This window comes from Atractosteus spatula, chromosome 7 (assembly GCF_055471065.1).
Source record: "Atractosteus spatula isolate fAtrSpa1 chromosome 7, fAtrSpa1.hap1, whole genome shotgun sequence".
Classification (NCBI taxonomy): Eukaryota; Metazoa; Chordata; class Actinopteri; order Semionotiformes; family Lepisosteidae; genus Atractosteus; species Atractosteus spatula.
The window spans coordinates 5188444-5201088 of NC_142712.1; the positions used below are offsets into that span (position 1 = coordinate 5188444).

Consider the following 12645-nt stretch of genomic DNA (forward strand, 5'->3'; position numbering starts at 1 on the left):
AGATAAATTAAATTCGAATTCTCTCTATATTTCCGCTCGGTGATTTTGGTGGCTGTTCTTTTCGTGTTTCTCTCCCACGGGAGACGGGTGTTCAGTGGACTTGCGAAGTTATTTATTTTTCTGCTGCAAGGCGATGCACTTAACTGACCGCCAGGGTGCGTTCTGCCGATGAGTGGGTAGCAGTCGGCAGAGAGAGAGAGAGGAGAGAGGAGAGAGGAGGAGAGAGAACTAGCAGGCATGAGAGCGAGCAGTTAGAGAGCCGAGAGTGGAGACCGTGTCAACGTCAGTGCGAGGAAGAGGCGCTGTGAATTTCGACGGAACGGGACGCGATGACAGGCGCGTAACAGATCTCAACGCGTGCCTTTCATTCACATTTGCCGCTAAGACACCGTAGGGGGGGAAAAAAAGATTGCCGATAGAAGATAGAGAAATAGAAAAGGCAGGAGGGAGAGGAAGAAAGGGAGAGAGACAGTAAATAGAAGAACTAACCAGGCGCATCCACACAGACTGCAGCGCAAGAATGCGCAGAATTCCAGCGGAGACGGATCCGGCCAGCCGAGAGACCGCAGCTCCCGGGCTGCCGCTGTAACGCGCGTCCGGCTGGAAGGATTTTAGCACAGAGAAAAAAAAAAAGTCCAGCGGAGATTCAGAGACAGAAACGGAAACAACTAGGGGGTCGACCTGAAGTTCTGAATCGGCACAGCGGGGCTGGGGGGTTTTAAGCGTCTTGTCCTGCCCCTTCTGCCTGGTTACAACCGCACAAACTTTATCAATGGCTCTGATCATGGAACCTGTTAGCAAGTGGACCCCGAGTCAAGTCGTGGATTGGATGAAAGGTAACGTGGTTTGTTTTGCTCTGCAACATCTAAAAGGGCTGAGAAAACGGCTGTATTGATTTGGTTAGAAATGAGCCTGAGAAATTGTGTCTTTTTTTCATTGCTACACAACAAAAGCTGGATTATGGAAGTAACACCACTGTGTACTAGCGGGGGAAACGCAATTTTAGACTTAATTATCGGCGCTAACATTTTTTAATTTAAATTTGCGATAGGATTCATTTCACCCATCTGTAGAAGTCTGTAGAGTAGATAGGGGCAGGTTTTTGCGTTGTGTTTTACTGCTGGGCTGTATTTCACCCGCTTAATCAAGTAACAGGTGATCTGAAATGATTCCTGCAGATGGGGTATTATAAAAGCTGGGTGTCTGTAAAACACATCTGAAATGAGAAATAACCGTAAGATGCTACGCTTTTGACTATCGTTTTGTAATTGTCTATCCCACGCAGGCAAACTATCCGGTTGTCTGGCTTAAAATGGTATCGATACTCAAAGCTTACGACAGACTGCAAGTGTTTTGATACCTTTTATTAATTAATAGAAATGTGTCACTACATTACGTCTGTTCAACATGTACAGGTACGCAAAGGCGTGCTGGAAATTTCAGGCTAAAACACGGTTAAGAAAGGGTGTTCGGGGGTATCGGCTTCCGTGAAGCGTTGGGAGACGCGGGCGATACAGTCAGGGTGACAAATAGGTTATAAAACACTTTGAATTCTTCGTCATTCTCTCAAGAGGACGTGGGATAGGATTCGCTGTAAACCTCTCGGGGGGATTAGCGGGTGGGAGGCAACTGTTGAGGTTAAAAAAATAATCATTTCGTCGGTTTCTTTGAGTTGAAACGAAGAGTACAAAGTTCGGTGGGTGAAGAACTACATGGCGACACGATGCACTGTATACATAGACCCATCTGTTGGTGGTATCCTGTACAGGGTTAGGGTTAGGGTTAGGGTAGCCGAGCAGGGGCTGGAGGTGCAGTGCTGTCCGCGAGCGGTCTGGCTGCCGGCTCCTGGGGCGAGACGCCGAGTCCCCCCCGAGCCGAGCTGCCGCGCGCCAGCGGGGTCTCGGCAAAAGCCTGGAACCCGGGTCCGAGCGCGGTGCCCGATGCTCTCCTGTCCAGCGGGCTGCGGAGAGCGGCTGGTTTGCAGTGGACGGGCCACAGGCCACCCCCTGCTTAACTCGCGCATCTGTCAGAATGGGTCGTGCTACTGTCGCGGCATACAGTACTGCCACTAATCGTTATTATTGAGCTAGACCATTAGAGGGCTTGTAAGTCATATCACGCTCCCTTGTTGCAGTGTAGGAGAAACTATCACATATCACCTTTTGTGTGTGTGGTGTGGTGTGGTTTTGTGTGTGTGTGTGTGTGTGGGGGGGGGGTGGTGCTTACACGCCGTTATCAAAATATAAAAAAAACGATAACGGTGTTAATATTGTTTAGTTTTTATTTGCACTAAGATGGCTGACTTGTCGAGCGTTTTCAATAAAAATGACAGGCTGACAGCTTTTAGTAATCGATGCTTAATGGCTTGTGCCGTGGCGCAGCTGGTGAGTGGACAGGTCTCTAGCCTGGCCCCAGAGAGCCCCAAGCCAGTACCTCTCACTGGGCACTCCAAAGCCCCTGTTATTTAAAGATTAAACTCATGGATTAATCATGCAAGTAGTGTTTCACCGGTCCTTGAGGGCCGGGGGATATTCTGATTTTTGTTCTGTAAGAAAAAAAAAACCAAATTACCTAATTTAACACACGGCCTGTTTGAGTTTTCAGAGTTCAGATGTTCCGGTCCTTTGAAAGCTGGTGGTTTAACACCTGCTGGAGTGGAGCTCTCCTGGACCAGGGCTGGTTACCCCTGCTTTCTGCCCACCTGTGCTTCTCGCGCGTACTTCCAGGTTATTCCGACGTGATTTAGTCTGGAGGTCCCCAGTTCCTGTTGGCTTCCCTGCACTAAAGCACTTCATTTAAACGCGTCCCCGACTGATTCAATAGGTGGCCTGGTTCGGATGTTTGCAAGTTTTTTTTTTTCTGGTTGAAGGTTAGTTATGACTCAAGAAACACACTGTCTAAAAGGCAGGCTCCTACAGATTTGGGAACTGAAAACGACAGGGCAAATTAAACCCTGCGATTAGGTCTGATAAGGGTTCAATCGCTTAATTGAGAGGTGGAACACCAGCCAGCAGCTGCGCAGGTTCCCAGGACAAGGACTGAGAACTCTGCCTTGCACCTGAGCCCTTAATCGGCTAATTGAACGAATGGTTTGCTTAATTGGGCACTTTCAAGCCTCTCCCTGTTCTCACGAAGCTGCCGATTTCCAGAGATTCATAAAACCGGCTGGACAGGACTGGAGTCCTGGAGGACTGTGGTTGGACCCCTGCTGGCACGAAATTGAAGTCAGGTCTCCAAAAAGTGCAGCGAGGGTGGTTCGCATTGGTTTCTGGAAACGAAACGGGCGGGGCGGATTTTCTTTTTAAGTGCAGTTTCATTTGCTGCCCGTCTCGGCCTGTATGGGCGGAGCGGTGGCACTGTGGCCGGAGGGCGGAAGGTTGCCGGTTCAAATCCCGCGGCTGGCAGAGCGCTCCTACTCCACTGGGCCCCCGAGCGAGGCCCTTAACCCCAGCTGCTCCAGGGGTGCTGTGTAAATGGCTGACCCTGCGCTCTGACCCCCAGCTTCTCTCTCTGTGTGTCTCATGGAGAGCAAGCTGGGGTTTGCGAAAAGACGAATTGCTAATGCAAGAAATTGTATATGGCCAATAAGGTGATCTTATCTCTTATCTCTAATATTTCCTGACACCAGTCAAGTCTGATATGCAGGCCAAGGGGACGGCTGGTGCTCTGTGTTTTCAGCTAAAAGCAGGACCCGTGTGTTGCTGCAGTGGAGCACAGGCCCAGGACCGCCACAGGAATGCCCAGTTGGCACAGACTTTCAGTTAGCACACGAGCGGCCTCAGGAGGCTCTGGCCTTGTCTCGGGTTGCCACAGCTGCACCCTGTTCTGGACATCTGCCACGGTGCGGGGAGGTTCCCAGTCCTCAGGGAGAGAAGCACAAGGCTTCGTGTTGATGTCTCTGGACGCAGGCAGGGTGCGAGTCATGGCCTGTCTCCGGGGTGATGGGGTTCAGTGTGGGAGAAGAAGGGGGTCCCTAATGCATCACCTTCCCTGCTGGACAGGCATGTGACTGGCGATGCAAGTGACCTACTGTACTGTACAGCGGCTCTCAGCTGAGTGCCCACCCCTGCGATCGAGAGTGTTTTAACCCAGCCCGAAGGCCGCGGACAGAGTCTAGACGCTGGTGTCGGCTTATCCTGCTCTTCGGGGAAAAAAGTCCCGGGTGTTGACAGAACCTCAGCATGACCCTCGTGCCCCTTGTCATGTGCAGCTGGGATTCAGTGTTCCCGAGGGGAACAACAAGCCCTGCCCGACCCACCAGTTTGACGAGTTCCCTGAAACATTAGCTCTGCGCCCTTTGTTATTCTGTGGGAAGGGGCTGGCAGGAGATGCAATTCATTTATAGTGCTTTGTTAGTAACTGATTGCTTGATGTTCTTGCCGATTTATTTTGCTTTACTGATGCTTTTTTTTAAGTGTTCTTGTTGCTTTCTCCCATCTGCTGCTGTCGGGGATCTGAAACCCAATATTTGCATCCGTGAGCTGGCAGTGACGATGGTACACTAAGTGTTCAAATGGGCCTGAGTTCCCTGCTGAGAGAATGCTCCTCAGTCCAGTTGCTTTGGAGGAGGGAGGGAGTGATTTAAAAGAGAGTGACGCAGAGGTGAAATTGTTCAGGATCTGTGCTGCTTTTTTTCCATGACTTTTTTTTTCCAATGTGATGTTCTGTATGTTTAATTCCAGCCAATGGCGGCTTGGTTAATTGTAGTTACAAATGTCAGCGTGACATGCAGGAGAAGAGCCCCTCTCCGGCCCCTGCGATAGTTTAGACACAAATCTGTAGTTTCAGGAGGATGTCCAAACTGTGAATGACAGCGATGGTAGGATCAGCAGAAACACTGCAGTGGAGTTTTCAAAGCTATCCCAGTGGCAGATGGAAAATGATGTTTCTAGATTAGTTGCCCTGCCCACGCAGGGTGCCGTGAGATTTGAGGAAACTTTTTCATGGCCTTAAGAAGTTTGCAAACCGAGCAGACAGACTGTTAAGTAATGGCAAAGGTCAATATCTCACATTTAAGAGCCTTACAAAAGCATCCACCTTGTTCAGCCTGTGAGATCTGGGGAGAGCTGTCTCTGAGGCCTGCATGTCTAATGAGTCTCTATGCACAGTCTCTGAGACTTGTGTAACTGCAAACTCTTTTCTGAGTCTGTCTGCACAGCTGCTCGGTGCTGAAGAGGAGGCAGTGGGAGGCAATAACAGTCCTGCCCACAGATCAACTTTCATGTTTTGCTGTCAGTTTTTATCGTTATTGGCAGTGTTATTGATGTCCGTGTATGTGGGAATTTAGCATGCTTCTTGCTCCAGGGTATTTTGATACATTTCAGGTTGTAGTGCACGTTCTTGTACAATTTGATCTGATGGAAGAGTAAATCAGATACACTAAAAATTGTTTTTCCCTAGCTGTTTATAAAAATTAACCCACAATAAGGCAGTAAGTATGAAATATCCAAAACGTGGGGCTGGCTTCCCCAAGCTCCTTTACCTTTTAAAACTTGAAATGGGTCAGACCTGCTATGTAATGAGAATTTATGCTAATTTATAAGAGAAGAATATTACATTTTTTTGTAAAAGCAGATGTGCAAGGTCTAATTGTTCCTAAGTCTAATGAAGTCCCAAAGCTTTGCTTCTGTAATGAACACAGCCAGTGGAAACGGACAGCTTGATTATCATTATTATTATCCTGTGCCCTCATGAGGTCCCGAGCACTTCACCAGGAAATTGGTTGTGGAGAGGAATTGCAGAAGAGCAGAGGGCAGTGGATCCCACATGCTTTTAGAGAAGCTCTTCGGAGACGCATTTTCTGCGGGTGCCCTGAGACTCCGTACTGCCCCTCTGCTTGGCCAGCAGTAAAAATAAGCAGGACAGAATGTTTGCAATACGGCACCGAGCACGGAATAGACACCCCCCAAAAAAATCCAGCGGCGTTTGGTACCTTGGTTTTCCACTTCCGCAGGGCCTGAGGCAGACGCTTACCTGAATAAAAGGCTGGTATTTACAGTACAACAAGGCATGTGGGGGTTGTGGGAAGACTGGGCAGTTCCAGTATGTTGGGAGGTTCAGGTGATTATGGCACAGCACTGTGCAGAGAGAATCCGAATCGGGAAGGAAGCCCGAGAAGTGAGTTCTGGAACCGCGGAATCAGTTCTATCCAGGAGCTCTGGGCCTTCAACATGGAGAACGTGTGACTGAAAGCTGAAATCGATCTTAGACTGAGTGGAGACAGTGAAGCCAAGACAGGCACACTATTATTATTATTTCAGCATGATTTATAATTGAACAATAAGCCAATTCATGCTTAATGAAATCACAGTCTCAGGGCCCTGGGCTGTGGGGGTGTGGAACATCCAGCCCCGTTGTTGAAGCCGATACCCCGGCTTCTTGCAAGAAACAGCTGGATGAGATCCCGGCCTCACCTGTCCAGTAACTACAGTACCATGCAGGCTAGATGGGCCGAATAGCTCCTCTCACCTGTGACCATTCTTATGTTCGGGAAACTGGCAGTGAAATCAAGGGAATCCTCCCCTATTTCCATCTATACCTTCCTTCTGCTTTTCTACCTCCTCTTCTTCTTTGGCCTTAATTATAGTGCAATTTGTTTCTCGCTGTTATTAATGATGCCTTGTTTAACATCTCCTCACTGTCGCTCTGTTGCCGTTTGTTTCTGAGGCTCTTGACTGGAAGCCCATCAGTCTTGTTTACAGTCTTGTTTAAAGACGGCCGTAAATCTCCCTGCTGGCTCCGCGTTTCGATTCTCCATGAGCTCAGCCATTCTGAATTTCTGTGTACTTGTTGAACTGGAAATTTCATCTGTTAATAAGGCCAAAGTCAATAGATTTTACTCCACCTCTGATTTTCAGATCATTTGGTTTATGAGCGGCTGAGCCTGTTGGTCTTAATTACTCCACTCGTCTTGTGAAACGTTTTTCGTTTCCAGAAAAAATAAATCTGCCAGCGGTCTGTGTAGGGCGGTATTCCATGACTTTGTCTCTGTGGTTTAATGGAGCTGGTTTAATGCAGCATTGTATCGTGACCAACTTCATGCGCTGGAAAATTGTCCGAGAGAATTCCCCACTGAGACTGCATGAAGAAGCTGTGTTTTTGGAGTGAGACTATGTCCGTTCTCCTAACTCTTCTGCTGCTTGTCTGGGAGGACTGTGTGTTGGCCCTTGGTCTGGTTGTTGAAATCCTTGCTGAAGGTGATCAGCCAACCCAGAGGGCCTGGGGTTTCCATTGGAAAAGACTGGCTATCCGGGAACTAAGCTCAGAAAGAAAGAGCCAGTCTAAAATCTAAAAGCCAGTGAAATCTTTCAGGCAGGTTTATTAAGATAATGCAGCAGATGTGATATACAGTAGTTGTCCTGTCGTCTGTTTGTATAATGAGATTTGTTTCTGACTCGTGCTTTCCTCCCTACCAAGAACGGCAGGACTCCTCCTTTTAGGATCTGGTGTGTGGGAAAAAGGGCTGGGCACCTGATTGCCGCCTGTGAAGTGCATGGAAAATGAATTTACCTTCGAGACAGCACAGCTTTTCCTTGCCTGCTGGCTCACCGTGGCCTTGAATTTAGCAGGTTGTTAAAAACATATCTTTGTTCAAGAGCTGAGTGTTAATGGAACTGGAAATTTATTCTCTGTACCGTCCTGACTTGCTGAAATCTTGCTCATTTAGAACATTGATTAAAATTCATGGGAATTTTACAGAAACGGCTGTTTGTGAAGCTCTAAATGCGTAGAACTATTAATGAACATCACAGCTGTCACTGATACAAGGAGCAGCTCAGGAGAGGCTAGGGAGTGTTTCCTGTACAGTGCCTAGGAGTGCATTCAGACCGGGCTGGTATGTGACCGTGCCAAGGTTTCTCAGTATGTGGGTGGAAGAACTGTTGCTTCATATTGTGATTACTCTGCGCAACTCAGTTGTATTTTGAAGAGAGGCAAGGAAAGGTCCTTATATTAAGCCTTTTAAGTGTTTTTCCAAATTGTAATTTATAGTTACAGGGTGGCATGGAAGCTTGGGTCCTAGGCCTGATTCCTGTCTGGGGAGCATTCTGTGTGGGGTTTGTGTATTCCCCCCTGCCTGTGTGGGTGTTTATTGGGTACCCCAGTTTCCTCACACGGTCCCAGCACAAGCATGTCTAGGCGAATTGGCTTCTCTGAACTGTTCACCGTGTGTGTGCACCCAAGAACGGCCTAATGTTCCACCCACGCCCGTTGCCTGCTGGGTTAGACTCTGGCTCACTGCAGCGCTGTATGGTACTGTATGTATTGAAGATGGATGGATTGAGGCTTGCAGTAGTGTCTCACAGTAATGGGATTCTCCTTAAAACCCATTTTTGGAGACATTGCTTCCAAGCAGTCTTTCCTGATAACTTACTTTGCCCATAAATGCTAAAATCCTGTAGGTGTTAGTCATAAGTGGGTAGTCTGGAACCTTAATGGCCTGTCTGCTCTCTAGTCCTATTGGTTGGATTTCTGACTTGTCTTGTTTTCTCATTTCCCTGGTCCTTATTTTTCCCCTTCTTGTTTCTTGTCCCCTTCTCCCCCTCCTCTCGCACAGGTGAGAGATGAGCACATTATCTGGCCGTTTAGCCCGGCTTGTCAGCAGCAGTTAGGGGAATATTGATGAGCGCCTTGCCTCAACAGGCCATTAAACCGCATCTCTGGAGGACAGGTGGCAGAGACAGCATGGGGAGGCTGTGATGAAGGGCTGAAGTGTTTGTGCCACCGGTCTGTCACCTTTAGAGAGATCACCTTTGTGCATCTTTTAAAATAACGAGCCTCCTCGGTTTTCTGGAAAGGAGATGCCCTCAGCTGAGACTGCAGCTTGAGGATTTTCAGCACGGTGCTGTTGTTTATCATTATCTGCATTACAGGTATGACCCCCCCCGCCCCGCACCCCCGCACCCCAGTGCAGCACAACTGTTCATGTGACAAACTTGCAAATATGCAGAGCTTCAGTTTAGGATTCTCAATTCTGGATAATCAGATTCAGCAGCCATTGGCATAGCTCCAAGAGTTTTTGTGTTGAAATTGAAAAGAAGCTTGTTGGGGAAAAAAAAAATGATGTACCTTAAGAAACTCTTCATACAAAAAGTTGTAGTTGTTCTGGTTAATAACATGTAATGCAATGCCAGGGAAGTTTCTAGCTGATTGCAAACATCTTGTTAAAAGTGTTTATCGTTCCCTGATAAATTTTCATAATCACTCAGAAGCTCCATTATTATCTCATCTATCAGCTTATAGCTCAGCAGCGCATTTCAAGATAGGGTTTCTAGTCTAATGAGGTGACCTTGCTTTACTCCACTTCTCTTGCAGTGCTGAGTTTCCTTTCCTGCACAGCTTGCAGCGCTGGCATCCCTGGCTTTGTAATGCTCAGTCTCCGGTTGCTTCACATTTAATCAAAAGCTGCCAGGCTCTGGGGATTCTGACAGGGGTTCCAGACGAACACAGCTACTGTAGGTGTCTGTCTGAATGTCCCTGCTCTTCATTACTGCTCTAACTCAGGGGTGTGTTCGTGCTCATTGTGGGAGGTGTGCTGTTTTCGTTTGTGAAAGCTCTACAGCTGAGCAAGGATCCTAGGGGGCAACTCACGAGGTGTGGGGGCTGTTCCCAGCTCTGGGCTTCTGTGGGAGAAAAGGGAGGCTTTGGCGAGTGGTGGTGCAAAGTGCTGAAGAGTACCAGCCTTTCCTTGGACCCAAGAGGAATAGAGGAAAAAAGCAGGAGAAAACAGTAATGCAATATCATAAAATAGAAATTCAATATCACAGACAAGTAGCTTGCAAATTAATTAGGAGTTAACCCCCCTTGACTTCAGAACCAGAATCCACTTTATTGTCCACTTAACGACAACAATAAAACCAGTGTATACACAGCGTGTGTAAAACACAGAGTATATACTGTAAAACGTCCAGTAGATTCTACAGATGTATACAATTAATGTTGAATACTGTACATAACAATGTAACAGTGCACTTTGTGATTGCATGCTCTTTGAATGTCGCCAAAACCTCAAAGGCTGCTCCTTGCGAGATATGTGTACATGTCCATGTCACTGGTTAGCTGTACCACGCTGATGAGCCCTTGTAAGAGCAAGAAGCTATTAATGGCTGCTAACCTTGACTATAGAGGCTGAGGAAGTCAGGAAATGTTCCAACATGCAGCGATTCAGCAAGAGGTAACTACTATTCCTATCCATAACAGCAACATATTATATATTCATATAGGAAACTTAGATAGTCATAATCTATCAGAATAGAAACAGTGACCAAAGAATTGTCATTGTAGGTATTTTGCATAGTTAGCTGTCTCCCCCTCATGTATGCCTTTTTTAAATTGGATAAAAAAAACCTGCGTGCCACACTTTCAGATTTCCCTTCTCAAACTGGAAATAGAAAACATGTTTCTGCCAGCAGCTGATGCTGGGAATAAACAGCTTGTTTTAAACCTCGCCTCGCAGAGTGGTGTGCGGTCTCTTCTGCGGCTCACGCCCCCTGAGCAGGAAGCCGAGGGAAGCTGGAAAGATGTGGTGACCACAGAGAGGGCGGGGTGCAGGGCGTGGGGCACCCCTTTCCAGAAACGCAGCTGTCTCTGACTCCCAGGGACCCTGGCGAAAGAGTACACACGCTGGGGAAAAAAACCTTCACATAACATGCAGCGATCCCAAGCTTGAATGTTTTGTGAAAGTTAGTCAGCCCAGCCCTCAGTTACACAACTGTATATTCAGTGCTGCTCTGTGTCCAGGTCCCATGGAAATGTAGGTCCTATTGCCTGTTGGAGACAGTGGTCCTGTAACTTCCTTTTTTACATTGCATCCTGTTGGATCTTATGTGGAAGGAAAATATTCCTCCCCAGACTGAGCCCAGAGTTGAGATGTCCAGCACATGTCTTCAGAAAGAGATCTTATTGTCTCTTCTGTAGAACAGAATATCATAATTCTCCTCATCTCACACATTTCTTTAGATTATGTTTTTTTTATTTAGTGAGAGAAAAATGCAATTTTAAATGGCTTTAATCTACAGGAAAAGCTTGTTTGGACTTTGAGAGCATTGCTTTTAACGCAGTTTGTAGCCGAGTGTCCGGCGACTCAGCCATGTCTTTGAAGCCCATACTCTGGCTTCATGCAAGATCCTCACATCCTAATGGGTGAGATCCTCACGTCAGTGACCTGCTGACTACCAAATGAGCTACTGCAGATGGGCCAGATGGCATCCTCTTGCTTGTACTCATTCCTGTGTTCTTCTGGGCTTTTTTTCTGTTGCGAAGAGAAACAGCTTATTGTGTTGTCCTCTGTTATCTCTATTATGACTTGAGGATCAGGATGCAAAACACTGAAGTTTTCTTTTTCAGCATCCGATGCATGAACCTGGGTTGTTTTGTGACTTTCTTTCCTCTGCAGAGGTTTCTCTCCCAGCGCAGGGAGTGGGTTTTGTCTGTGCGTTCTGGTCAAGGGGCTTTTGTAGGAGCTCTGTGCTCTCGCCCCTGACCCCTCCCTGCAGGTCACGGGGAAGAGGGGCGTCTCTGTTCTTCCTGGGGTGCGCACACCTGCAGGACATGTGCATCCTCATGCAGAAGGGGATATAGGAGTGTGGAGTCTGCGGGTTCTGTCTCCACGACACTGGCCAAGCATGCTTGACCGCACAGCACATGTCCAGGAGAATAACAGCCCTGACAGAACTGTGGAAGTGCACTTTCCAGCCACCCAGAGCCCCAGTCCTCCAGCTGTTAAAGGTTACACCTCTGAGTGGAAATTATTCCCTGAGAGGCTGCCAGGGGTAGAAAATAATCATTTCTAAAGAGAAAACCAACAGCGACACACAAAAAACAGTATTCCCTGTTGAGTTTCCTTCTTCGGGGCCATGGGGTTTGGGCGTGTTCATTTTGAAATCTGACACTGGTCTCATGTAGCCGTTATTTTTTTTGTTTGTATTTGAATCACAATTTCCAATCTTTCCATTACTGGAATATGGTCTTAAAAAAATGTGCCCCAGAAATGTATTGGACACGTGCAGCTGTCATTTAAAATTGCCCATGCCTGCTCAGTTATTCTGCTCACATGTGGGAATGCTTGCAATGTCGAGATTTATCCACTCAAGTGAAGGCTGCCAGCAGAATGTGCCTGCTCTGTAATAAGGAGGCTTATGATTTGTGGAGTTGTCATAGAAGAATCATTGTTAAACTCCATGTATATATAGTACATGTCATACACTTATACTGTAAATGCTTACTGTACATTACTATAAATGGATACTCAGCTGCTTCACTGAGGATTTCAGAAACTCGAGAAAATCTACCAAACATGACAGCTACTGTTTGACACAGTATGTTAAATCAGGAGGGTTGGTATTGCTTCCACGATACATTAGGTTATTTCTGTGATTCTTTTCCAGCTAAGCAAGTTCTTCAGCTTACATGTGAATAATAACTGTGGTTATTAAGGCATCCTGACACCACAGTGAACCTGACTCCCATCCAGGGTAATGGGCCTGATTTGTGCCCTGTATTTCTGAGACCCTGGTATCTACCTACCTTTGAACAGGAATAACGGATGCACAGATATGTGCTTGTCCGGTCCTGGGAGTTGTTGGAGCTGTGCCTGGAGAAGTGCGATGGTCCTGCAGGAGTGGGGTTGCTTGCAGAAGAGGCGGGCAG

At 47.2% G+C, this 12645-nt stretch overlaps 1 protein-coding gene across 1 annotated transcript in view; it reads left to right on the forward strand.

Moving 5' to 3' along the window:
* The first annotated feature begins 253 nt into the window (after nt 1–253).
* Nucleotides 254–12645, forward strand: part of cnksr2a (connector enhancer of kinase suppressor of Ras 2a) — a 110729-nt gene continuing 98337 nt past the window's right edge. The window contains exon 1 of the mRNA XM_088921456.1: nt 254–836. Coding sequence (XP_088777582.1) covers nt 773–836 — 64 coding nt within the window. The 5' untranslated portion in view covers nt 254–772. The remainder of the gene's footprint in view (nt 837–12645) is intronic.